Source organism: Gavia stellata, chromosome 3, assembly GCF_030936135.1.
Source record: "Gavia stellata isolate bGavSte3 chromosome 3, bGavSte3.hap2, whole genome shotgun sequence".
Classification (NCBI taxonomy): domain Eukaryota; kingdom Metazoa; phylum Chordata; class Aves; order Gaviiformes; family Gaviidae; genus Gavia; species Gavia stellata.
The window spans coordinates 37,443,794-37,470,612 of NC_082596.1; the positions used below are offsets into that span (position 1 = coordinate 37,443,794).

A 26,819-nucleotide genomic window follows, 5' to 3' on the forward strand; every position below is an offset into this window, starting at 1 on the left:
ATACTAGCATTCAGCTTTGTGGCCTGAATCCAACAGGCCTCAATAACCTCCGGTTACATGAACAATCAGCATTTCATATCACACATTTTAATTACTCTTACTGACTTTTACTTATTTAATATATTTGTATATTTAAATTTGAAGTTTAAAATAGAGAATGCATCTTATTTGGCTTCTAAGGTACCACAAGAAATAAAAAAACCCAGCAACCCAAAACAATGGATGCTTGTACTTGAGGACCTATTGAAATGGGGTCCTCAAATAGCAAATAATTCAGAAATTAATTACACTATCTCCTACTAGTAAGTGAACTGCTTTTTGTGTGATATTCAAGGAAACAAATGAAATAAATCCCATCTGCAAATCATTATTACAGAAAGATACTTTACAGGTTAAGAAAAGAATGGGAGATTCAGCTTGGCTAATGCTGTTTACACAGTTGTGATATCTGTGTGGAAAAGAAATAAAGCAGAGTACAGTGTGGTTTAAGAGCTCCCAGAATTCTGTGCAACTTTAAATTAACATTTGTTTTCTAAAAGTTTGATCTATATATACATTTCTGTTTCAGATGGGTTAACATGGAAAGAAACAAGCACGTTTACAAACATTTGTTTAATTGCTCGTACTAAAAATCTGCATTTGCCTCTATTTACAGTCTCCTAATTACCTCCTGTTTTCACCCAACAAAAGAAAATTATGTTCACAAAAATACTGCCTACAAATGTTGATTGTGAATAATTCCATAGAGTTCTCGGGGGTTTTTATCCCAAATGTGTTTGGCTAATCTTCTATTTGGATTGGGAGTCCTCCAGTTAGTGAAAATAATACAGTACTTATATGCCCCAAGAACATTTTCGTTTCATAAAAATAAAAGTCAACAACATCTTAAAATAATACCTATGATAAAACTCATTGTAAAAAATGAATAGTTTCTGTACAAAATTAACACCTATATTATTCTTTGAAATATGATTAGCAAACATTGCATAAGTGGTCATGTTTCTTCAGAAAAAAGTAAACAGACAAAGGAAGCAAATTCTTTGTTTCCAGGGAAAGTAGACTTCCAGGTTTAGACATTGTTCTTGGAAAGCAGGAAGCCTACGTTCTGGGCAAAATTAAAAGTCAAAAACCCATGACCAGTGGCATGGTCAGGATTAATGTGAAGTTGAATTTCACCATTCTGGGTATACTTTTGCTGCCTTTTAAAAGGGGAATCTTTTAAACCCAGGGATATTTATATACCTGGGGATGTGAGGTATGCAAGTTTCACTCTTGAAGTGTAATACAACTGCTATATTTTGGAATAAAGAAGAAAAAAAGTTGCTACCCGTTAAATATAACACCTTTTTATTTTAGGAAAAATTGTTTGTTGCTGCTGCAGAAGTTAATTGGGTGACTAGAATCTTACCACATTTCTATATCACACTATTTCTTCTAGTCCTGTTTAAAGTCACACTCGCAATAATGCGTGTGATGATTTTGATCATTTCTCTCCAAGTCAGGAGTCCAGGTGGGCCTCAGGCCAGCCACGACAAGACACACTGACATTCAGGATTCATTACTGATGCAAATGTGTGATCCTACCTCTATTGGGTAAGTGTCGGCGTTACAAGAAATACCACTGTAACAGGCAGATGTTTGAGACTCAGCCTCAGTGACTAGAAGGCACCCTGAATGCAGCCATTTCACACCCCAGATTTGCAGTTCAGAGTGCTCTGGGGATTCAGAGGTGCAACAGCATTGCTCTTCGTGCTTCACTACTGCAAACACACTGCTACCGACAGACCTGGTCGTTCAGCACCTTTCATACTATCTTTAAATGAAAATTTAAAGCTCTGCCTTTCATATCATCTACCTTGTCTCACATTACCTTGGGAAGCTTTCCAATCTCTTCCCACATACCATTTCTAGCTGCCCCTCCTAAGATATTTAGCCTGGCAATAGGATCGCTTCCAGGTAACCATAAAATCTGGTTGTCAGTCCTCCTGCCAGCCCAAGGATCTTTAATTCAGCACAGGCAGCAGTGTTTCAGATTTTCATTTTTTACATTCTTCAGTAAACCTGCCTCCCGCAGATTTTTGCTTCTAATGTTTGTTTACTTCACAGCTTATAAACAGCTTAGGTCTGATTCACAGTTCCCCTAAGACTGGTTCATACTGGAAGGTAAAGGGAAGTTAAACTGCCAGAGGCCCTGAGCATAACTGAAAATTCAGGCTTTCATTAGAGCATCCTTTGAGTCAGAGCTTTTCTGCTCAGGTGTCTGATGGAACAAAATTCCCCTGTAACAACTGCCAGGGACACCTAGAGAGCCATCTCTTATGTCATAAATTCATATTTAACAACAGCATTTCCAAAGGTCTGGCAACTCTGCTCCCCAACAGATGATGTTCATTACCACAGCAAAAATCTATGTATTGTTTTCATCTAGCACATCTTCTGCAGTCCCATTTTCTTCCACAGAAATAACTTCTGGGCATAGCTAGAGTTACATGCATTAATATGATTTATTTTCAGAAAATATATCACTCATTATGGTGACAGCAGCCAGCATAAACTTCCAGAAATATTTTTAGGTGTCAGAAACAGGACTTGTTTTAAGGAGAGGTGGGAGAGTGGGAGGGAGAATGGACATTTAAAAACAACAGAGAGTGTCTGCTGCTTCCAGTATGATATAGTCTGTTAAACTGGAGCTAATGAGAATTAACAGGGATCACTTAAAATTAATGATTAAACAGTGTACATCATTACCTTTCTTGTCCCTGTAAGACTTCTCATGCCACCCGAGCAGGCTGTTTGTGCTAAGGAGGACAGGACTGTAAGGTAATGATGGTATGTAATTCTTCCTTTTCTTTTTGGCTTTGATGGGTTTTTCATAAATCTCATGGACTTTGCTGCTGCATTCATTTGATTTTCTTCTTTCCATGTTGTTAAGTGGGGAAATGAGACCAACGGATGCCCACGTTTGAGGGTAGAACTCCCCCTGAACTGGAGTATTTCCTGCCATAGCTGTTCCCCTCTCCATACATGCAAGTGGAAAACTTCTTCTAAACAAACTTCTGGTTTGTGTTTTCTTTAAATTCACAAAGGCAGTATTTCAATCAAATGATAGGCACTTTAACAGCAAAGAAACGTCACATAACGTAAGGGCCTGCTTCAGCTACTGTCCTTTTAAGCAAAACTTCCCCTCACATGTGGTTGACAGGCTATCTTAATCCTTGGTTTGTAGGTATAACCTTCCATCTCAGTTTGTAAAGCCAGCAAGCAGCTTTTGACCTGGTTTCCCTTCTTTGTTGGAGGTAGGTGTTACAGTAACATGATATAGCAACTACATTTTTAAAAACAAAATCCAAGGTCAGATGGCTGTCACCCAAGGTCAGAAAGAAAAAGATTCAAATGGTACTTGACCACCAAGGAAGAAAACCTAAGGGTTAAATGTTCAAATTACACAAACCTTGGCAGGAGGGATTTTATTGTTCTTGTGCTGTTTTCACAGGGAGCACTGAATATTTCTGTGAGAACTGAACTTCTTATATCTCTTAGAGCATGTTGCTAATATTTTCGCTAGAGAAATCAGTTATTTGGAGGCTTCAGCCACCCAAATCGGCAGTTTATCTTCAGTTTGTCTCATTTCTTAGTCTGCAGACTGAAGTCTAACACATGCAGTCAGTCAGTGCAATAAAAACCACAAAACAACCCAGCAAGGATCTCTTGAGGTCACTAGAGAAAAAAACACTTTGCAAGAAGGTTGCCAAGAAATCAACAATACCGGAAGACAAGAAGAAGCACAGTTGAGTCTCATATTCTGGGTTATTTCACAAGCAGCCTAGCAGAGCAAGGTATTTAGACCCCAGGAATCCAAGCAAATAAAAATTAATTTACATAAGTACCCAAATGAAACTAAGCCTGCAAATAGATCTTTGCTTGATCTTTGCAGGTGACATGCAACCTGTATATAAGGTGGAGAGGCAGTTAAAATTTTGGACACTAACTAAACCCGTTGGTTCTAGCAGCACAAGCTAAAAAACAAGTAGGCTGAAAACACCAAGCAGTAGAAAGTATCAGGAGCATGATAAAACAATGCAAGTTCCTACAAGCACTCTGTTATCAGAAGACAGTGAGCATGGAGCCTAAAATGAGTTGCTTTGGCCTGGGGAGAGGTAGGGCGAGATACAATGATTCAGTGCTTTTCTTCCAGACACGGTCCCCACAGCTAAGCAGAAACAGTTTGAATCCTACCCTCCTGTATGATGGATAGTCCCCCAGCAAACAGGATGGCTTGCCTGAGGCCAGGCAATCTGTGCCGCTAAACGGGAAGCAATCTGTTGAACAGGGCGAGAACAAATAGATATAACTCTCTTGCTATCAAAAGGGGTGATTGAAAGAAGACGTGGGAGAGGTCCATTAAATTTGATGTAGTGACTATTCATTATTCTTCATAGGATGGGAAGTAGGGGACACGGCTGGCATGGGCAAGCTCCAGGTTCAGAAGGAAAGAAAAAGCGGTCCTTTGTCCCTGATGCACAGCGTAGCGCTGTGGAACTTGCCGCTGCAGGATGTTGGGGCTGCCACCACGTTTCAAAGAGAGATCAGATCAATGCAAAGAGAATGGGGCAGGGTGGCCTGGATGCTTCACCTAAACTGGTGATTTTCAGAAGCTGGAAAAATGAGGAAAAGGAGTCTCTCTTGTTTCCCCGCCCCCCCCCCCCCCCAGCACTCCCTGATGCCTTCTGCTGGAGCACATAATTCCAGATACTGAGTTAGAAAGATCTTTCATAAAAGCCAATATGTCAGGTTCTGTGTGTTCATGTCTATCTTATTTTACCTTTAGGACATAAAAAGGTGATAATAATTCTTCAGGATGATTACTTGAGAATCAATTTCAAGTGAATATTTACAAACTAAAGTATCAATCTCATCAATTCTGTATACAGGTAAGAATTACCCTGAATATCTAAATAACTATGAAACATTGCTGACTGGTTTGCATTACTTGCAAAGTTGAGTCTCACGAATGTGGGATCATTGAGAATATAGGATAAGAAAAACGTAGTTAAGAAGGTAAGGTCAGGGAAAGTTGCATATCTAGAAAGTAGAGGCCAGTAAGAGGATAAAAAAATACAAACTAACAAATACTTAATTATGTGTGGTGAACAGCAAATCTCTTTCTGGCCCCAACTAGTGATCAGTTTATGCATGCAGTTTATGCACTTACTGCTACTCCTTGCAATTTTAAACTAGTTAAATGTAACTACAAAAACCACCCCCGCGTGTGAGCTACTGCAGAGTGTCCAAAATGCAATTTTTAAAACAAGGGCCTTTTCCACTATGTGATGAAGCTGATTCCTCCTCCTTTTCAGAGGACAAATCAATGTTCAATCCAGCTAAAATACTTTATTAATTTTTTTTTCTGTGTGGAAAGAGATGCGAAGACATTGTTTAGGCACAAATGGAAAGAGTGGTCCACATGCCCACAGTAGGCAGAAGGGCAATGGAAAGCTTCCCTAACACCTCACTATGAGGAGAAGGTATCAATGACTATCCTCAGATTTTTACCTAGAGTTGGCTTCAGTTCTAGAAACAGGATGTAGAGTTCTTTTTTTTATTATAGTGTAATCACCAGAAAAGATTAAGCATGTTATTTAAAAATGAAGTCTAATAGGCTATTTTGGGAATCTGCCAGTATCTAGTCTATAAACAAATCTGGTACACTCAAAAGCTACAAAAGGGTGTTTTTAGTCTCAATGCATTCGGTGAGTTAGAGCCCAGGAAGCGCGTATCTTAGAGGAAGACGAAGGAAGTAATATCTTTCCAACAGATCCTGACCTGTGTCTACATATTTTCAGGGTATTGTAAGAAGATGCCCTTACAAAGCCAAATACTGACCTTTTAATCTCCCACAACTTCCCAGGAGGAAAAGAGCTTCTCTCTGTTTTAATAATGGTCAGAGCTGTCACTCTCCTCCCCGAAAGGAGCAAGCACAGCAAAAGAAACAAGCAAACATTCACCACTTACTATAGGTTTCTTACATTTGAATTCTCTGTCCGTACAATGTCTCCATAAACAAATACCTCACAAGAAGCAGATACAAGGAGCAGGTCTGGCAGGGTGTGATTTTGACTTACATATGCTGTGAAGCATTGGGGTAGAGCTCTGAGAACTGTGGTGCCGAATCCTCGGGGCCGTGGGGCGCAGCGTGGCTGATGACCATCATTATGGGCCTATGGGGATATATCCTCTTAGACATTCTGAAGTAATTAATGCTCTCATTAGTGATTAGGTCTGTGAAGTAGTCCTGGAACATACGATTAACACAAAGCAAAAGTTACAAAGTGCATGATTAATTAGATCACATACTATCATGTTATTATGTTATTTTCAAGTCCTCATTAAAGCTCAGATCAGGAAGTAAAAACATACCATCAAAGAGATGTATGAATTAAGGAAGCATAGGGGAGACTGAGCAGTAATTACTTTTGTAAGCAGGCGAGGCCACATAAAATGAGACAGTATTTTGAAAATCAGATACAACAGAAGGCATTAAGTAAATATGATTACCAGATTTTGTAATATAATGCTAAGTAAGATTTAAAATTACAGACTATACTGGCAAAGATGTTTCTTGAGTTCTGCTGATAAAACACTTTCACAAGATAATGGCTCCTAACTGCAAGAAATCATTGACTCTTACGTTGGTTTTTTTGTTTACATAAACATTTCTTGCGTGCTCTTTGTTCAGAGTATACTTTTGCATATGTACAAAGTGGAAGAAAGCTACAACAGGCAACAGATTGCAAAATTCTTTATCAAAGAAATTGCAAATGTGAATGCAGGGAGCAGTTGAATTCCTGCAGGCTCTGTTTGTTTAATTGTGCAACTTTAAGCAGTGCAGCTGCTGAGATTAAGGTTGTGACTCGCTAATAAATTGGCTTAACCCACAGCCAAGGTGGCAAATGGAAGCCTACAAGGGGAAGGGAGGAAATGGAACTAAGAAAAAAAGATGAAAACTTAAATTAAACCACCTGCCACCTTGGAGCATTCACTGTTGGCCTGGAGGTCTAGTGCGAGCTTCATTGAGAAAGTGCTGAGACAATGTTTGTAATTTCAAGCACTTCCAGGCATGACTAATCATATGTTGTGGATTCGAGGCCCCGAACAGCTGCAAAAGCAGAGCCTGAGGGACAAGGTCTGTGTCGCATGTCGGTGCTAGGACAAGCCAACCAGCTGTGACCTCCTCGCTTGCCGGGTCCCTGTCCCCCCTGCCCCTTCCCCTCTCCTGCAGCACGCTCGGAGCGCACGCTCGGCTGCTACAATCATTGCAGGGGTATGGAAGAGACAGCGAGCAACCTTTTGGTGTACAAAATGGGTAATGAGCACGAGGCACCAGTGCTGTGATAATTTCTGGTTCTGTGGCCTGTTCAAGTGAAATGCCTGTATGACTGCTTTCCCAAAGCATCCACTCCCCTCCTATTTGCCTGTTTATTCTAGCTACATACACAGGGTGTGTAAGGAATGTATAACTAACCAATATTCTTTATTTTCTTTTTTTTTTACTCTCTATAAATATATAATTAGTCTCATGTAATTTCTATGGGTGGGGAAATCAGAAACAGGCATCGCAAGCTTCCAATAAAATCTCATTACATGGGTCAGAAACCACAGCTGCAACATCTGTATCATCTTCTGTGAGCTACAGTCTGAGGAAATTCCAGATTGCTTTCTGCAGGCTGGAAAGTCTGCGATCTGTGCTCCTAAGCCTTTCTGAGAAACTTCACGGCAGTGGGCAGATCACCTTGGCATGCTTTCCAAACTTTGTCAAGAACACAAACAAGTTGTGAAGTTTTCCAACGGCCGTGTTCTCGCACTTATCTATTCTCATAGTCATATCCGGAGTCTGACACCACAGGCGCACAGCCTTTTTTTATGTGTGTGCACTGTATAATGGAAAATAGCATTAACTATGGTTTCTTACGTGGGTAACAACTGACAACACTCAGTTAACTTTAAAGTTCAGTAGTCAAGGGGCACAATTATTTTTGGGAAAGGCCTTTATTTGCTATTTGCTTCTGCCACAGAATCACTGCTTTCTAGCAGAGAGAGGCAGGAAGGGAGGAGGGACGAATCACCAGGCTGTACTGAAGAGCCCTTGGAAACTTTCTTCCATTGTGCAATTAATATTCTCACATGGAAATTGATCTGCAGTGCCCTGGAGAGAAAATGACATCTCAATTTCTTGGTTGTAGTTGGTTAGTTAATGGATTATCTGGCTAATTAATTATCTGAAAGTGATTTTTGTATGGATTAATGATGCAGCATTTATGTGTCTGGAAAATACCTTTGCATAATCAAATCCATGCTTCTCTTTGTTACCATTGCGAGAAATGGTGTAATTATAGAAGCGAGAGTTCTTCACTAATCCAACCCACTCTCTCCACCCAGGAGGGATGTAGCTGCCATTGTATTCATTGAGGTATTTCCCAAAAAAAGCTGTGAAGGTAAAAAAAAAAACAGAACACACACACACACACATGAGGCTTTGCAATCCAAGTCTTTTAGTCTGAGTCAAAAGCATGCATGAATGAAGATAAAATGTGTTAGAATTAGTCAGAGTTGCTTCATCAAAAATGTTCCTTTTATATCTTAGAGGATTTTGAAATTAAAATAAGTTATTTCCAGAGTTTTTATGAGAGTTGAAAGCCTTCGTGACTTTAGGTTTTCTTCTTAATCTTTTGGAATCTAGTGCTCATGTGAAATATTTTCAGGGCTTTTTTTAGAATGAGTATGTTTCTCTTGGTTTCCACTTGAAAATGGAATAAAATCTCAGTGCCCAGAGGAAACATCTGAGAAACACCTTGTGGTTTTAAGTAAGCCCTGTGATGTTTTGGAGCTCGGCTTCTGACTTTTGAAAGTTTGGGCTTAGCAACCTGGGTACGTTTGCTGTTTTGATGAAAGGTCTGGGAAGTCCAAATCTCTGTCCCGCTGGGCCGTGTTTGGGTAGAGCAAGAGGGAATCCCCACCTTGCTTTGCTACCACAGCTTCTCTAGGGCAAAACTAACAAAGAGACAAAGACTTGGAGGTCAACTACCTCTACCTGGCCTGCCAAATTAAGTGTATTTTTTTCCATTAGCTCCAGGTGACAAGTCAGAACCCACTCAGTCTGAAACTTTCAGCCTTTGCCGTCGGGCCCAGGAGGCTTTGCAGGTGCTCCTGCCAATTCCTCTGGAAGGAAGTAAAAAGGAAAACAACCTTACAATGCAGCAGGCTCCCAGCTATGTGGGAGCTGTGAATTGCTTGTGCCAAAGACACACAGACACCAAAAGCTGGCCAACTGGCTTTGGGAGGGCAGATTAACGTTGGCATGGCACCCTGGCAAATGCAGCCGTGTTGCTTCTAGGGACAGATGGGTATGGAAGCTCTTTAGCTGCTTGTGAATGGTCTTTGGCCCGGATAAAAAATTCTGTTTGGATGGCTCTGCCCTGCTTTTCCACTGCCTGGGAAGTGTGGTGACAAAACACCTGATTGGGCCTGCAACTCGGGTTTTTATGGATTTATTAACTCCAGCTCAGTCCCAGCAAACTACTGGGGTGTCTGAGTAACTTCACTGATTGCATTTTTAGTTTTCTTGAGGTTTACAAGCCCCTGGAAGGTGACCTGTGCCAGCAGTTCTGTCGCCCATGTCCCTAGCAGTCAGCACAAAGGTACACCCGGTGCTCACAAAATAAGACGCCCCTGAAGAGGAGGGGATGACAGGGACCTCTCCCTTTCCAGGAACAGAGCTCCTCCGGGCGATAGCTGCCCGCCTCACCGCACCCCTCGCGGTACGCAGACCCTGCCCTTGCTGCTGGCCCTGGCTCAGCCAGCCAGGCCTGCCCATGGAGAGCTGCTGCCCAGTGTCACTTCTTCAGCAGGGCTTTGGGACATACGTCAAACTCCCATACTTGTTTCCTACTAGGAAATGAAATCACTTTGGAAAACCTCACATTCAACCTAGACACATTCAATCTAACCAAAAAAGCACGTTTGTGGAAGGGCTTAAATAATTCAAATCTGATTGATGTGGGCATGGTGAACTTCCTGGGAAAACTGGTGGAAAAATCAAAACGTTCATAATTAAAACTTGCCTGAGGCAACATAAATATAGTGCAATCGGATCATATAACTGCCAACTGTCACTAACCAGAGGTTACAGTCATATGTAATGTTACTTTCCTATACCATGTGGAATGTGACAAATAAACAAGCCCTACAGACACTAGACCAGGCTTCCAGTTCTTCCTCCCACAGCCACTCAGAAAGCAACCCAGCCGCTCCCCTGTTTTCTCCTGAGGCCAACCAGAAGTCAAGAAGCTTGAGGTGAAGAGGGTGACCATGGGGACACTGTTGCCTCCCGGAATGGAAACCATACCTCTCCTCTAAGGCAGCCAAACTGGGCTAAACTCTCAGAGAGTCAGATGTCTAGGGAAAGCATAAGGGTAAAGGCTGAAATACTGTGGGAAGGAAAGCAAGGGAAGAGAAGGGGAAGAGAAGTCGGAGAGAGACAACAGTGAAGAAAATTATGGGAGAGTGGTATGACCGGGAGAGAGGAAGCATTACTGAGCCAAGCAAAATCAAGGACAGTCTGTGGTTACAGGGGAGATCTGAGGTCAGCCCTCCTGAATGCCATCCCAGATCCACCAGCAGCTACTGCATGACCTCGGGGAACCTCCGTGAGCTGCGCTCATCTGTAAAGGACTCTACTGCCAAACTGCCTCCCACAAAGATCAGAAGCTTTCAAGCTGTGAAATGGAAGTTATGACAATTTATCATGTAGGATGGTTTGATAGCCCCACCTATAATTAAGATTGACTAATACTGAGACCTGAACTCCGCTATTTACAGTCTTGCCAAACTTCAATCATTAGTGATGATAGTTTCCATGCTATCTGACTCAGGCTGCATTTTACTCTATGGAACATTTTAGCCAAACAGTTCAGCAATTTCCAAGAAAAAGGCTAGGGAAAAATAAATGGGTTTGCCCATTTAAAAATCATTGGCCAGTTTTTCTCTAAGAAGTTCTAGTGTCTGTAGATTTTGATGTAGTGCCTTTGTAAATAACAGAGGTGGCTATGAAAATCCATCTTAAAATGGTCAAGCTCTGAAAAACTGTAGCACACAGATGATCAGGAAAGACTTACTACAGCTTCTCAGTTTAATGTCGCCATAGGGTGTTCCCTTATGGACCTGAGAAAGTCCCCACAGTTTCAGTTTGGGAACTAAAACAAAGAACAGTCAGCTTCTTTCTCTTCTTCTCTCTCTTTTGATATTCAGGCGTTACCTGTCAGAAGGCCACCAGCATAAAATACAGAGATGAAATGACCTGGGACGTAAGGATGAGAAAAGATAAACTGAACTTAGAAAAGGAAAGGGAGGCTTGGAGCTGGTGGGGGCCAATTCATCTTGGAACTTCCTTGCTTTAGATTACTTAATTTTCTAACTTTAATAATGTTTTGTTCGCTCCCCTTTGGCCCCCTGAACCCCATAATTCGGTGCATGTTATGAGACTTTGGATTGACAGCCTGAACCATTCACCTTTGTGTTGGCAATGATTTAGTATTTTATCATAAAAATAATCTCAGAGCTGTCAAGTTTTAAGCAGCTACTTGAGTGACAGTTTGCAGAAATAGATGTTTCCCCCTGTTATAGAATAAAGCAGTTCCCATGTCAAACGTACAGCAAAGCCCTGAATACTAGTAGAAGCAGCAGCCGCCATGATAATGGATCACATTTGCCAAATTGCTTTAACCAAGAGTAGTTTGTTGGTCAAAAGCTCAGGAGGATATGAGTAATTAGACAGATGAAGGGAAAAGCCAGGCTTTTACTGAAACACAAGAGTTCAGTCCCTTAACTGTGGGATTTTCCGAGTACCACTGAGTATAGGATAGGGCAAGTGAGTCAGAGCTGGAGCCCAGCACCAGCAGTTAGTGTCTGGCTTCTTCATGCTCTGAATGAAGACAAGTGCCAGTGTAAAAGGAAAGCACAGCAGTGTCCATGGGGCCAAATAATAATCAGCAAGTAATCACGACGGGTGTCCTAGTTGTTTTTTGTCAACCAGAGGATTGTAAACAATCAAAGCGCTATGGAACATGTCACAGAACTGCCCAGGAGCTGACACCATGATGTGCAAATGTCCTTGCTGGATCTTCACATGCTTGGCTTGTAGAGTCAACCCACATCCTTAACTTAGCTGTAGACCGACACTTGCTGAATTGCCCAAGTCTGAGCACTGACTGGGAATGCTCAGCTTTAGAAGCCACTTGCACTCAGCAGTTACAGGGTTTAGGAAGCCATTTCTGCTTGTAATTAATGAAATGGAGATTATGACTCAATGGGTAAAAGCCTCATTAAAAAGTAATGCCATTTCAAGGGACATCTTTTCATTATTGCGTGTAATGGCCCCCACAGGGATAACATGGAAGATAAATGTGGATTTTTTGCGTTTTAATAAGACAGTTTTTATCTGCATTCTGGCCGTTTTGCTAACTGTTCCCAGGACACATTGTTGTTTTTTAATCACATGTAGAGTAGCTTAGTGTAACAGAATAATTGTATTCTGTGTGAGTATGTTCAATTAAGTTTATGCAAACAACAACACATGGCATGGTGAACAGTTATACAGACATCTATGTGTCTGAGGAGTGTCTGCAGAATATACATGTTTGGTACCTAATATGAATAGATGCCTTGATACAGGTTTTTGCTTTCCCTTTAGCATTTAGCTAATGAGTCCTGAACTGGGCTAAGAGATCCAGGGGGTTGCAATGGGTGCAAGACAAGGAGAATCCGACCCAGGGGATCTCTGGAGTTTGAAGCCAGGATATTTACAGCTGAATGTGATTCGAATTTTCATAAATCCCAGTACTTTTTTCCCAGTATTTTCTATAAGCATTTATGACTAACGTTTACAGTATTACACAATAGAATTAGTCCCCTAACTCCTGGCAGCATGAGCAGATTAGCATACAGGTGAACTGGGCTACATCTACTGGTGAGACATCTCTCCACTTCCACGGATCAAAGGATGTATATTATGTTCTACCCCCTTGTTATTTGTTGAGGCTTATGGGAATGTTTTTGATTTAAAACAAGCCCAAACCTTTAAAAAGGCATGCTGCAGTAAGGTTTAGTCACCGTGACCCAGACAAGAGCTTTAAGTAGACAGCCCACTTCCTTTAACAAAGTCAGGAAACCATTTACAGGAGTTGCAAAGCACTGTTTATATGGCATTTCAGGGCTGACACACAGTGATACTGTGCTTCTGGGGACAGAGCCCAACAAAACTGCAACTTCTGGATTATTCCAGTAAATTCCTCCTTGCTTTCTTCCCATTATGCAAGTGATAGATTCAGACCCAGGAAGTTTGAGTTTTCCCTTCTGTTGAAAAATTGCAGAGGATTAATGTATCATGTCATTGAAGTGCAGAAAGCCAGTTCAATATGCCAGCAGTGCCTAGGAAATGAAATAAGCACTATCTCAAAAATGCAGTGAGGAAACTGAGGCACCAAAAGGTTAACCTTCAGCTAGACCTAAGTCATGCAGGAAGCCTGTGGCATTGCCAAGAATATTACTCAGATTTCGCAGTTCCCAGTCTTGTAACTTAACCGCAGTAGAAAACCTCAGGTTTTCTACTTTTTCTTCAGCTTTGTGGGTCTTTCCCAGTTGCTGCCAGGTTTACCATTGTAACCAAAAAGAGCATTAAAGATTTTATAACTCAGCAGTTGCAAAAGGCATTAGCCTATAACTTGATATAGCAATCGTTAGCCTGGATGATGTCTTTAACAAAGCCTGTATTATGGGCCAAGCTGGTAGCACTTTCCAGCATTGATGTTGTCTGACACTTCTCATTATAAGACCCTGTTTTCAGTTGTTTATAACTTTCTTATACTTGGACGGAAATTTTCCACACTGGATGCCTGCCTCAGGCTGAATTTTTGAAACTTCTTAGCCCGAACAGTAGCCATCTTTGAGAGCCGCAGTAATGGAAAAGGAATTACATTTAACATCTGAAAAAAATTATGTGAGCTTTCATTTGATAGCACTTCTATGCTCTGCACTGAGAGCACGAACTCTGTCAAAGACATGATGGACTTTCTGTCAAGGAGTCATCTTTTATCATCCTGGTGAATATCTGTCCAAAGTCTGCTCAGTTTTGAAAAAAACCCTGCAATTTGCGTGTGCTGGAGGCCTAGGCATCTCAGAACTTTATTCCCTGTCCACCTGTGAGTGGTGTCAGTAGGTGGGAGAAAGTTGATTGAAATGCAGAGGACAGGAGGTGACCAGATAAGGACAATCAGTTTGGGGCATGGCAGGAAATCCAGCAAAGGAGCTGAGAGTAGGGGGAAAGCAGTTGGGGCTTGGGGGCCCAGGGCTGGCAATGTCAACGAAGAAAACTGGACAGTGAGTGCAGAAAGGAGAAAGAAGCTGACTGATCAGGCAAGGGGGAGTGGGAAAAGCAGATTTGCTGATCAGGCTGGGAAAGGAGATCGCTAAGGTAAGCGGTGGGAACAGGACATTTCTGTCAAGGGCTGACTGAACCCAGGAGGGGAGGGAGGGTGGGAATGGCTTGAAGACAGACAGGCTGGGGGACAAGGCTCAGAGCAGAGACCGAGGTGAGATCTTGCAGGGCCAGAAAACTGGGATGAGAAAACTGAAGAGCGGAGACTGCTCCACCTAACGGGGTAGGATGAAGGGAGCCAGAAGTGCCTTTGGACAGTGGGGAGGACACACAATGCCTGAAAGGACTCCTGGGTCTCACTGGTACCTTCCTTTCAGCAGACATCTGAAAACCTATAGCTGCCACCCCCAGCCCACATATATGTGATAAAACCCCACCTTGTTTAGCAACTCGATAAGAAAGCAGAAGAGTTTTGCAGAGGGGATCCGAGACCCCAGTCCTTGCTGATGCAGATGCCGGCATCATGCTACTTGATAGAACTGGTCTTTCTTTTTAAATCGGGGAAATTTCACCTCCCCAAATGCAGTATGTTATTGTGTAGGTAAAGACTATTATTTGGCCACATGAACAAGGAAGATGAAATAGTTGCACAGATAATGTTCTACCCAGATTTTCCAAAATGAAGCACTTGAATGAATAAACTTGCTAAAAATCTTTTAGTGTGCTGTTTTCTGTGCAATATTTAGTAGCACAGAATTCTGTTTTAAGCATAAGTAGGCAAACATGCTGTGGTTTTTGATGAGGTCCTGGACAGAAACCAAAAAAAGTTTCACTTCACATGACACCATACAACTAGAAAATCCTGCATGTTATCCTTTTCAGCCTTTTCCCTCTTCTACATTTCACTTTTTGTGGTCTATTTGAGCATATTCAGCGTATCTCACTTTTATTTATACATTTCTTAGCTTGACTGAAAGTGCAGTTTTGTTCTGAAAAGTGAGGCATATTTTTAATTATTTAAAATATTTACAAGTTAAATTATGTTTGATGCTCCCCAGCCTCTTTTATACCCACTAAGAAAGAACCTGAATGCTTGGAGTTCCCTCTCTTTCTTTTTCACTTTAGAAATATTCTGAAAACCAGGACTCATTCCCTGCTCACTCATTCCCACCCCTGTATCAGATTCTGTCACTCTCTCTGTTTTGAAAGGGTGCATGAGGCATGATACAAATTAGGTCACTGAAACTATGCAGATTAAAAATAGCATGTGCTGGCAGTGAATTGTACTGTAAGGCTGTGAACAGGAAACACACTGGCTTTGCCTCCAGAGGAAACGTATTTTCTGCCCACACCTTCAGGAGGCATGGCTTTTGCTCCCTTTATGAAAGATTAACTTGTCCCTCTGTGTCAGAAGGGAATGGTGCACAGTTTAAATACCCTTAGCTTTCAGTCTCTTGTCATCTCGGCATTTTATTCGTTCTTTGGTCACTCCACTAAGAAATGTACCCACCCGTAAGTGACAGATGTCAACTGACACACATCAGAAGCTGATGTGAACTGTTGAACATATTAACTAGGTGTCAAGCATGTGACCATTTCTGTTCATCACTACACAGAAGTCTGTGACTAATGTCAAAACTTGACAGACAGAGACATCTTGATGTCCAGTCAAAACTTGAGGTTTGAGTTTTACAAATGCAAGCATTTAGAAATTAACGTGCAAGTGGCTTAACTTTGCTATGTTACCATTTTTGTCCCATGAAAGGCTGAGAATGCTATCAGGACACTTGCATGCATGAATCCTGAATGTTATTCTGATCGGTTGATATTTTTTGAGCAAGAAATAAAATACTGGGAAATACAGCTTCCCGAAGACAATTCTGAAAAATGTAGGCAAATAAGTGCCTCATTTGGTGATCTCTATTCTTTTAGGCGGGATTCCATAAGGGGAGAGCCTGGTGCTGAGTTTGGCGTGTTGCTGTGAGGCTGTCTGCAGTTGCAGAGCCAGGGCAGACTCCTGTTCTTCCCTGCACAGTTATGCTGGCTGTGAAGGGCTAAGAAGGTGAGGATTAGAAGGTAGTAATTCTACAAAGTAACACTAAGCAGAGAGGACTCTGAATGCATATGCATGTTAAGTCAAGGTGAGAATCTTAAACTTACATTTCTCTTCATATTTGCAAAGGGATGGAAACTTCAGCTGTTTAAAATGTAAAATCCTGCAGTATACGAAGTGTGACACACTGTTTAACAATGAAATGATTGTTATATTTATGTCTCCCGGATATTGGCTGTGCTGCTGTCATCGCTCTGTCTTCTAAAATACTAAGATAATGCTTGGCTACTGCTCGGTTATTAAGATGCAGCACAATCCTCCTTTCCTACTGGAGGAAGCCAAGGTTGAGGTAGTGCACTCCTGGAGTTTTCCTTTGTGTTTGTGTAGGTGAGTGGCAGTGTGAACTGACAACACCAAAGGGCACATCTGAGAGGGAAGGCTACGTGCTGTAGGGCTGGGACAGAACAGTAGAAGGCAAAGAAAGTAAGAGACTTCAACAGTACCGCAGGGAGAACTGAAAGAACAGCAAATAACCAGCCAATACTTTGGAAAGGGCAAAGCAAAATTTCTGAAATCTAAATAGCTGAAGGGATGTCTACCAACATTAAAAACTATGAGATGAAAGAAAACTTCTCAAGCTTTTCTCGCAATTCCACAAAATTTGAAAGTGACAGAGTGACCCTTTTTCCTCCCCAGTATGAGCAGCTGGAGCCTATGTAATTAAAACAAATGTCTCATCTCTCTGAAGCTCTCCAGAATTACTTTGTTTTCTCTTTCTACCTATTTACTGTGTCTTCCCTGATATTTCCTACAAATTCTAGTTTAATATGACCAATTTTGTGGCTTTCAACAATCAGGAAGCTGTGCAGTTGACTCATTGCTTCATTAACATACAGCTTGTGAGTAAGGGAAACCTTAAACATTGAAACATCCTTAATTGTTTTGGGATTTTTTTTTAATGATAATTAGAAGCAAAAGTGATTTTGGTTTGTCAGTGTTGTTTCTGAATATTGTCTGCCCTGCTAGCACCCAGCACAGTTCCTGCCTATGATTTAGCACTGATGTATAATCTTCAAAAAGGGATGTTTCCATGAAATGCAACATCTCCATTAAGTCACATCAGAGTAGAACAGGAGTAGAAGAGTAAAACAGAAAAAGGAAAGAAAAAAACATTCTGTTCTTTGCCAGGTTTTCCCAGTGGGCTCTAATTATGACTGCAGTTTATTAGAGCACATTTCAGACCTCTCTTTAAATGGCCTGCTGTGCTTGTGTGGAGTCCTCGTGGCTTCAGCAGGACTCCCCTCATAAGCAGTCTGCCCACATGTGATCAATTGCAGTACAGAGGGTTTAGTTAAGGCTGTGGCAGGTTTAGACAGCAGATGCTTTATAGATGTTGGAAATTCTTTGGAGTGAACAGAAGTAAGGACATTATATAAACGCTCCCCCACCCCTTTATTTCCACCAACATATATAATAATTTGATCATATGCAAAAAGTGACAGCGAAATCCTCATCATTTCAAACAGAGAACCAGGTTAGCGGTATTACACATTGTCTCATCTGGACTGAGGCTCTCTGGACCAGTGCCTTATCAGGACTGTCACCAAACTGTGAGTGGCTTTGGGTCACTCACTTCTCTTTCTCTGCCTCAGTTTCCCATTGAGGAGGATACTGATTTCCTCTCAAAACATGTAGAAATGCACAGGGTAAATACCCACAGTGTCTGCAATATCAGCACAGAGTCACGACTAGTCTATGTGCCATGTAGCCACTCTCTCTCCCCAGTTCCCTCTTTTTCACTCCCAATTATTCTTGACTCCCAGGTATTCTTGAGTCATTACAATTTTACTAAACTTTCTAGCTGTGAACTGTAGATTATTAGTTGGTTAGTGGACTTTTGATGACTTTTTAATGAGGCAACACTGTCCTTGAAAAATGTATTATAAGATCTGCTGTTAAATAAGCTGCCACTTCAAAAAATAATTGTGGGGTAATTAGAAGGTAGGCTCATCTTACAAGGAGTAAATGGATAAATTCTTTGGGGCCATATTATTATAGGGTTAAACAATGTACCTTGGTCAGAATTGGCATTTCATACAAGTATTTTCATCTGCTTCCATTTCCTTTTTCTCCTTCCTGCCCCTTGTTAAAACTCACCTACCCTGACAGTTTTAGGACTGATGTTCTCTCTGCCTGCCTTTGGAAAGGGATTTTTTTCCTTTTCCTTTTCTTTTGACCCCTTTCTCCTTTCCATTTAACAGGGCCAAGTCTGCATTTAGTAGATATCTCCACATGCCTTCATAATACAAGGCAGTGCAGAAGACAGATACACCCAAAGCAGAGTGTTTACCCCCAGAAGGGCAGAGAGGGCTAGTGACAGAGCTATCCAGTTACGTATGGAGAATTTAGTTGTGCAAGTATTAGACTACAAATCAATAAGATACTAAATTTTTTAAGAACAGGAAAGCCAGGTCTGACATCAAGCAGCCATAGATCAAGCAGAAAGGATTTCTGAAACATAAGCCATGAGACAAAGCTTGTATTTTAGGGCAAATTCAGCACCTTTTCTAACAGTGATTGTCAGTTCTCTCTCCCTTCTTTTTCTCCTCCAAAGCCTTGATACTGACCCTTACTCAGGTTTAGCAGCACTGTACTCAGATAGCAACTTCAACTGAAACCAGCTTAATGGAGACTGAAGTACTATTCAGTGCATGTTGAGAGCCAGCACCAGGTCCAAAGAAGTTAAATATTTGTCTGTTTTTGCTTTTTAAAAAGGATGCAGAAGCTCTCCAGAACTACAGATACAGAGAGACAGAAGAAAAAAGAGTGAGCTGTCTGTGCGGTGAAGAAAAGATGGCAAACAGGCAGATAAATCTAAGGCATTGGATATAGCAGCATTAAGAGAATTAGGACAAGCAGACAGCATGGAGACATTCACCTGCTATATGTTTTGAAAGCAATCTGTTCTTGTGCCTAAGCTGCTGATAGAGACAAATTTCTTTGCTGCCAATTACATTGTAAGGAACGCAGTTGGCACTGAGACCTGTGCCTCGTTCGCCCTGTAAAGGGGAGTCTTTGTAGTCGAACGATGCTTCTGGACAAATTGCACCCTGATGACCTCGCACAACTCCTGTACTTTGTGAAGGGGAAGTCAGGCTGGAGCCTAACATGTCTACAGATTGAATCTTAAGGGATAGGTGACGCAGAAATGAATCAGGTTTTACATCAAGCTGAAGCACAGACGAGAGGAATAAGAAGAGTTCTTTGTAGACAGGAAAGGGATCTCCTGACTACGGAAAACCACTAGGAATTTACAAGAAAACTATCAAATCGTATTGGTGCACAGCAGAACAATCCTTCTTAAAGGCATGTTTCTATTCCTTTTCAGAAAATGCAAATGAAATATTGCACCATGCCAAAGTTTCAATTATACCATTCACCTTGTTTCACTCCCATGACAGGCACTTTGCTCCTGTGAGGTCTTTGGCACCAGTCCCCAGCCTGGCCCTGACATCTTCTTCCATAACTGTTAGCAGCTGTCCACAAGCAGGCCATAATACTGACCATAATCACGGCTGGAACTGCCAGTTCAGACCCACAATGCCACTAAAATGCACCTCTTTCACACTAGGTGTAACTGCCCAAGAGCTTATTTCCCACCTGGGACATCCAAACGTGAAAATATGCTGTTCCATTACAAGTGAGTTTCTTTACATGGCCATTAGCTGTGGATCTGGACCAGCAGGCAGTACTACCCTCCCTCTCCATAACACTAAACCCCTGCTCTGTAAACCCAATTTGGGACAACAGTCGCTTCATCTTAGGCAGTGATTCAAGACCCATTGCTGAATATCTGTCATCTTCCCTTTAAACAAAGAACTACTGTTGACTTGTCTCTTACCTGTTCTATACCCAGTGTTATTGAGATACACGGCGAAGGTACGTGGCTCATGAGTAGCCTGCCATGAGGGAGAAGAGCAGTTTTCGTTGTTGGTGTATATGTTGTGGTTGTGCACATATTTCCCAGTCAGCATGGAGGAACGCGATGGGCAGCACATCGGGGTGGTTACAAATGCATTGATAAAAGAAGCCCCTCCATTCTCCATAATCCTTCTGGTTTTATTCATCACTTGTAAGGACCCTGCAATAAGAGGTACTAATCATCATCACTGTGCTGAAAAAAATAGTTAGAAAATATTGGCTGCTACTAGGCCATTACAAGTAAAGTATCAGTGATTAGCTTGCCTTTGGACATCAGTCTGTATTACTCCATAGCTTATGTAATTTTAGGAGAAAAGATAAGATTTTTATTATAACACCAAAAATATTTTTCAGGATTCCAGAAATACATTTTTCTTAGGCTTCAAAACAAAATTAAAATACAGACTAATCTAGAAATACAATGTTAAAGCTTTAGAGCTGTATAAAATTTGTACATCAATAGTTCTTCAAACACTGCTGTAGGAAAACAGTATGTTACACAGACTACATCACTAGTCAATGTGCCAGTAAAATATGTAAAATTCTGATATTACCAATAATGTGTTACAATTCCTTCCATTTTATCAGATAATCAGAGAGAGAATGAGAGAGAGGAAGAAGGTAAGGGAGGGAGCGAGAGATAGGAGAGAAGAGAGAAACAGTTCAGTAACAATTTTTCTAGAGGAAAGTTTCTCTGGACACAGGATCAGCATGTCTCGCTCTGATACTGAAGCCCTATGCTCAAACTCAGCTTTTGGGGATGAATCTGTATGCAAAAAATATTGGCCAAATTCAGCACCTTTCTCAAGAAACTGTATCGATCCAGTTTAAAGAACAAAGACATTTTTTGCATCCTTCAAAACATCTTCATGAACAACAAGGTGAGACAGGCAGGGCTTGCAGATTTCAGACTGCAGAAAGACTGAGCAGCTCCTGATAGAGTCTGTCAGTATTTGCTGACAGCTGTCAAACTTTGCTCTTTCTGTTATCCAACAGAGCAGAGATTGAAGGGTGAGGGTGAACTGTGAATATGGCAGTATGTGTCCAGGAAATAAGTTTGTGAATTGTAATACTTGCACAATTTTTATGGTAAAAAGAGGTTTCCGGAATTCTAGTTTCTTTTTTTTTCATTTGTTTTTACAATTAATTTTGCACAGTTGACAGCAGTGGGCTTAAATTTAAATTCACTGATTCCACTGATACAATAGGAGTTTTTCTTGGTGGTTTTGTTTGGGCCATTTGAAAACCAAATTAAAAAAAAAAATTTTTAAACATGAAAGACCTGTCTGTAAAACCCCAAAACTGCCAAGGAGGCTCACCTTTAGGTGTAAGCAGTAAAATCTTACAAATGGTTTTGCCAGCTGAAGTTAAGCATGCTCTATTTTGTTTTGAGGCTAAGGAGTCATTGCTGACTATGAAATCTTTTTCATCAAAATTGTTTGATTAAAAAAAGGAAGAGGCAGTTAGCTCTTCTGCATGTCATGGTGCACTGCCAATGTCTGTGTCTTTAAGGATACGTTTAATACCTTGCATGTAAGTCACCAGCATTTTGGACCCTTCCTCTTTCACACCTCCCGTTTTCTAAATGCAGAGTATCTGCATTCATGCTTTCCTGAACTCAATACAGACAAAACCCATGTGTTTAGAGATACAGAGAAGTAGGAGAGTAACTGAGAGGTCCCCGAACACAAAAGGTCTCCATTTGTATGAGTGGGAGCATTTCACTGAGCTGTTGAGTAAAAGTCAAATGAGGGATCATCCTCACTCTACATGTCTTTATCTCAGACTCCAGGCTGGCTTTTTCTTTTTTGTTTTGTTTTGGTTTGGTTTTGCCGTAGCTCTCCCATTTTTGACATGTCACCGTTTTTTATGGAGAGCTCAGCTGTAAAGTGCTTGTAGGTCCTCAGATGGAAAGTGCTCTGTTCAGGTACACTAATGCACCGTAACAGCAGCAGAACTGATGTGCACTTTCATGCCTCTATGCATTATAAATGAGCAGCTGTTAGAGCGCTTCCTCATTCCTCTGCTTGGTCAGCCCTCTGCTCTTGCAAACCTGCTGTTTATGAGTAAGTTTTTCCTCCAGGTATGCACTTACTGACACTGATAATAGATTTAGCCCCTCTGGAAATTCTGGAATAGGCACTTCAAAGCAGGTGAGACTTCCTCATTTGGAAAACAAAACATAAGTAGGAGATAAAACTTGCTGATATAAGTTATAATCCTTTGCTGTCTATAGCTCTCCTCACAGCTTGTGCTCTTTACCATCTGGCCCACAGTCTTCAGGGCACACATACTCAGGCGCTGTCTGACAGCAGGATACTCGCGCTCTACATGACCGGTTGGGGAGCACCTGAGGGGAACCAGATAACCGGGAACAGCCACTTTGGACACAGAAGTTAGCAAGTTTTGTCAGGCAAGAAATTCAGTGTCACCTCTCAGTCTATTCTCATATATCAAGAAATGTATTTGGTAACCAAGGTTTCATAACAAGTCTGAAAGTTGCTACGGATTTTCACCCAGGTGTAACACAGGTGGACATCTCTACAAAGGGATGGCTAGAGCCACCTTGCCTTTGTTTGGGTTATATACAAGGCCCCAGGAAGGTGATGGACTTTCTCAGATCTCAGCACATGTTCCCATTTTTTCAGCTTGTGTTGTTAAATGCTTTGAAAGTTCTAGTGAAGATGGAAAGCAAACCAGGCAGATTATGCCTGATATGATGTATCTAGATGATGCTGTGATCTCTTCACCCACAGCAGTACTCAGTGGATGGTTTATATGGATTTCACTGGGTCATGCATTAGGCTGTGAACAAGGGTACAGAAAAAAGCAATTGTCTCAGATGGATTTCTCCCTCTTTTTTTCCCACTTCTCGAACATCTCAAAGGGCTTCTAGAAACACTCGAACTACCAACGTATTCATTAGTTTTGACTCCTTTCTGACATTATGCAAGATATTATTCACAGTGAGGATTATCAGAATGATTGGGGGGTCATGGTTTGAGGTATTGATGTGTGCAAGTGATAGAGAATCTGGAGGACAGGGGAGGAGACTAAAGAGTGTGTAAAAAGTTGGAAATACCTGTACTAATGCCTGACCAGAGTACAGACCTGACCCCAGTGGGAGCTGGGGGCACTGCCCTGAAGAGCAGTAGTACCTTGTCTGTAGGGGGGCAGTAGTTCTGGGCAGTCCTGTGTTCTGGGAACTGCTGCTTTGCCTTGAGCAAGATGCCCATTTGCCTCAGTGCTGTGCAGTTATTTCTCTACCCTCAGGATCTTGGTGGGGGAAAGAAAGGGCACAGAGGCACAATTTAACCAGTCATTTCCTACCTTCTGGGCCCAAGTATTTGCTGAGTTTCTTCAAGAGCTGTGGGCCAGGCTGCTTTATACCACTTAAGTTGCCAGCCACCAGCTCATCAGTGATATCCTTTCTCTGTGCCACATTCCTTCCAGCATAGATAGGAACTAACTGGAGTTGTGGAGCAATTTGTGGGGTTTATCTGATAAGTTGAATGAGACAGCAGCTCTGCTGAACTACTTTGCATTCAGAATGCAAAACTCAGAGGGATGGTGCAGATCAATAAGAAGATGTGCATACTGCTATGCTTTGAGCACTAACTAAATGCAAGCTCTCTGCCTCCTGCAAATTTTACTTTGGATTACTCCCCTGTATATCATTTGCACTCAGGCAGCTGAATATTTTGGTTCAACACTTATGCATGCTCTGGAGACAAATTCTTCCTGACTGAAGTCTATAATGTACCTTATATGCTTTTATGTTCAAGCGTTCATTTAGAAGAGCTTCTAGAAATGTTTGTGCTGGGAATAGAATAGCAAATAATCCATATTGAGAGACTTTCAGTCTTGCGATTTTTGAACAGCAATGCCTAAGCTTTTTCTGTTTGTGGCAGAAAGTGTTACTTCCCATTGACCTTTGGGAAACTTTTTTCTCAGGAATCGCTGAAGGGCGAGGGGATAATTCACACATGGAAAACAGTATGGCTTTACTTTTCAGATAAGCAGAATGATTTATTAGTAGAAGTGCGAATAATGCAGTACAGTAAGTCTTGGGGCTGAATCCTGTTTCCTGTGAAATGGTCTATGAGAAAGGGAAACCTGTGTCTTCATTCAGTGCAGTGGGAATGCATGCACATCCAGGCTATTGCTCAACTGCTTGCTAATAGGAGCCAGAGCGCCCTGCGAACATCCAGAGCAGCTTTCAAAGAGAGGAGCTCCACAATATGAACAAAGTGGATTGCCACATCCTTCCTGCTCTTTCACCACTTGCAAACCCTCTTGCAAGATTGAAGACAGCAAGTCGGTTACGTTCACAGACATGTGTCTGCTGACCTACCTTCCCCAGTGCCCTGGAGAAAGTAGGCTCTTTCGGACCACAAAAAGGAAGACGTGACTTGACCCTTTTAACGAAATTTTCAGAACGACTCTATCAAGAAGAAATGCATTCCTATTGTAATAGCGGTATTCTGGGCCAAAAATAGACCTGGAAACAGCCATTCATTATGCAGCATGGCTAGACAGAGCAGACATTTGAAAGAGTGAGAAATAAAAAAGATAAGATGTGCTCAGATCTAAAGACCCGGTCTTGGAGCTCTGCTACATAAAAGCACTAACTCTCAGTCACAAAATACAGTTTATTAATTATGTTCTCACAGCCCTGAAGGGCTGTGTAAATTATTATTGCATCATGACAAATACAAAAATGCTAGCAACTAGAGAATTGCTTTTAGATCTAGACCACTTTTTGCCTACAACTTTCCGGCCTAAAGTATGTGATTTTAGAACAAATGAACTATTTTGTTATAAATTTTCTGGAATGAAGCATTTTGATTTTTCAATGTCATATGGCATTTTGTTTAGAAATTCACTATACTTTTATTAAAAACATGTCTTTCATTAAAAAACACTAAGAATGCAACATTTCATCTCAAATTGATTTGCCATTTTTTCACCTTTTTGATCTTACCTCCCACCCCCAAAACTAAACTATTTGCTTGGGGGTAACCTAAAATGATCCTCTTTCTCGCCTTGATTTTTCACTTTGGGCAGTGAACCAAAAATCAGTTATATGCATAACTACCATTAATATCTTTCTAACTTACTTAATGGAAAACATTCAAAGGCCTCCTGGAACATCATCCAAGTGTTTTAACTTTTTCCACCTTAAGAAAAATATGTGAAAATCACTTCTGGCTGGTATGTCCAGGTTGTGCTCAGATATTTAGTATACTTGTGAAAGCAAAACTATCTTATTTTTATACATATAGCATAGTTTTAAAGCAGATGGATTTTAAACACTTTAATAATTTGTAGAAATATTAAGCTTATGTCCTGAAACCAGACTAGTTTGTCTGTGTGCATAAACATGTCAGATGACATACATGCATGTGACAAATATATGGAGAATATAGATACTCACATATACAGCACTGAGGGAAAGGTTAACCTCATAAGGCTCAAATTTTTAAATGCTACAGAAAGTCACAAAGTGAAAAAGGGCTTTTGATGCAAGTTTTTTACCTGTATGTCCTTGCATGTATTATTAAATACTTTTATGGTGGTGATTAAAGTCTTCCATGGTAGATTTTGATAAGCATATGTTTCCTAAAGTCTGTAATTAAATGTGATGAATGCTATTAAATAATATTTGTTAACTCATTTTCCAAACTTGTCCCACATTCTGATATTGTTCCAGGACCAGTACCTTCTCTGAATTTAAAGTACTTTCTGCTTGGCAGAAATTACTGAAAGACATGTGATGAAATCAAGTAGCAAATAACAATTATTTCTCACCTAGCTCCACATCTTGATCATCTGTGAGTACAAGGATGATATTTGGTCTGATATTTTTTCGTTCCTGCTGCACACGTCCTCTGAACCTCGGGGACTTGACGGTGGAACAGTGACTTGTTAGCAATTCAGTACTGAGCACTGCCAAGATGAGTGCAAACCAAGAAGACTTCATAGTATTTCCAGTATTTCAATGAAAAGACTGATCCAGAAGTGCCTGAGCTCTAGTTTTCGAGACCTGTAGGGAGGAAAAGAAATTCTGTTCAAGCAGTAAATAAACTCCCAGTCACACAGTGAAAGGATGACACTTAGGGGTTTAAAGCCTGACACATCCTATTTAACATGATTATAAGCCATATTGTTGAATAAGGGCTCTATTCTGTCATTTTCTAAGAACAAACTCGGTCATTCTGCAACTACACTTTCTCAAATAATTTTTGCTTGAAGTCATGCCACTGCCTGCATTCTGTACAGACATACTTCTGGTATACTCCTCACAGTGCTCCTTCTCGTACACCCCACGCTTCTTTTTATGCAGCTTGTTCCTTA

The 26,819-nt window shown here is 41.1% G+C and overlaps 1 protein-coding gene across 7 annotated transcripts in view; it reads right to left on the reverse strand.

Moving 5' to 3' along the window:
* Positions 1–26,500, reverse strand: part of SULF1 (sulfatase 1) — a 65,103-nt gene extending 38,603 nt beyond the window's left edge. For 6 of the 7 annotated variants that reach the window (XM_059815883.1, XM_059815881.1, XM_059815879.1 and 3 more), the window contains exons 1-4: positions 26,274–26,500; positions 20,383–20,622; positions 8,333–8,484; positions 6,123–6,292 (exon numbers count right to left, since the gene is read on the reverse strand). In XM_059815883.1, coding sequence (XP_059671866.1) covers positions 6,123–6,292; positions 8,333–8,484; positions 20,383–20,622; positions 26,274–26,445 — 734 coding nt within the window. In that variant the 5' untranslated portion in view covers positions 26,446–26,500. Of the gene's footprint in view, positions 1–6,122; positions 6,293–8,332; positions 8,485–20,382; positions 20,623–26,273 lie in introns of those variants that run through there. The other variant, XM_059815880.1, reaches the window with a different exon arrangement.
* Positions 26,501–26,819: the final 319 nt, after the last annotated feature.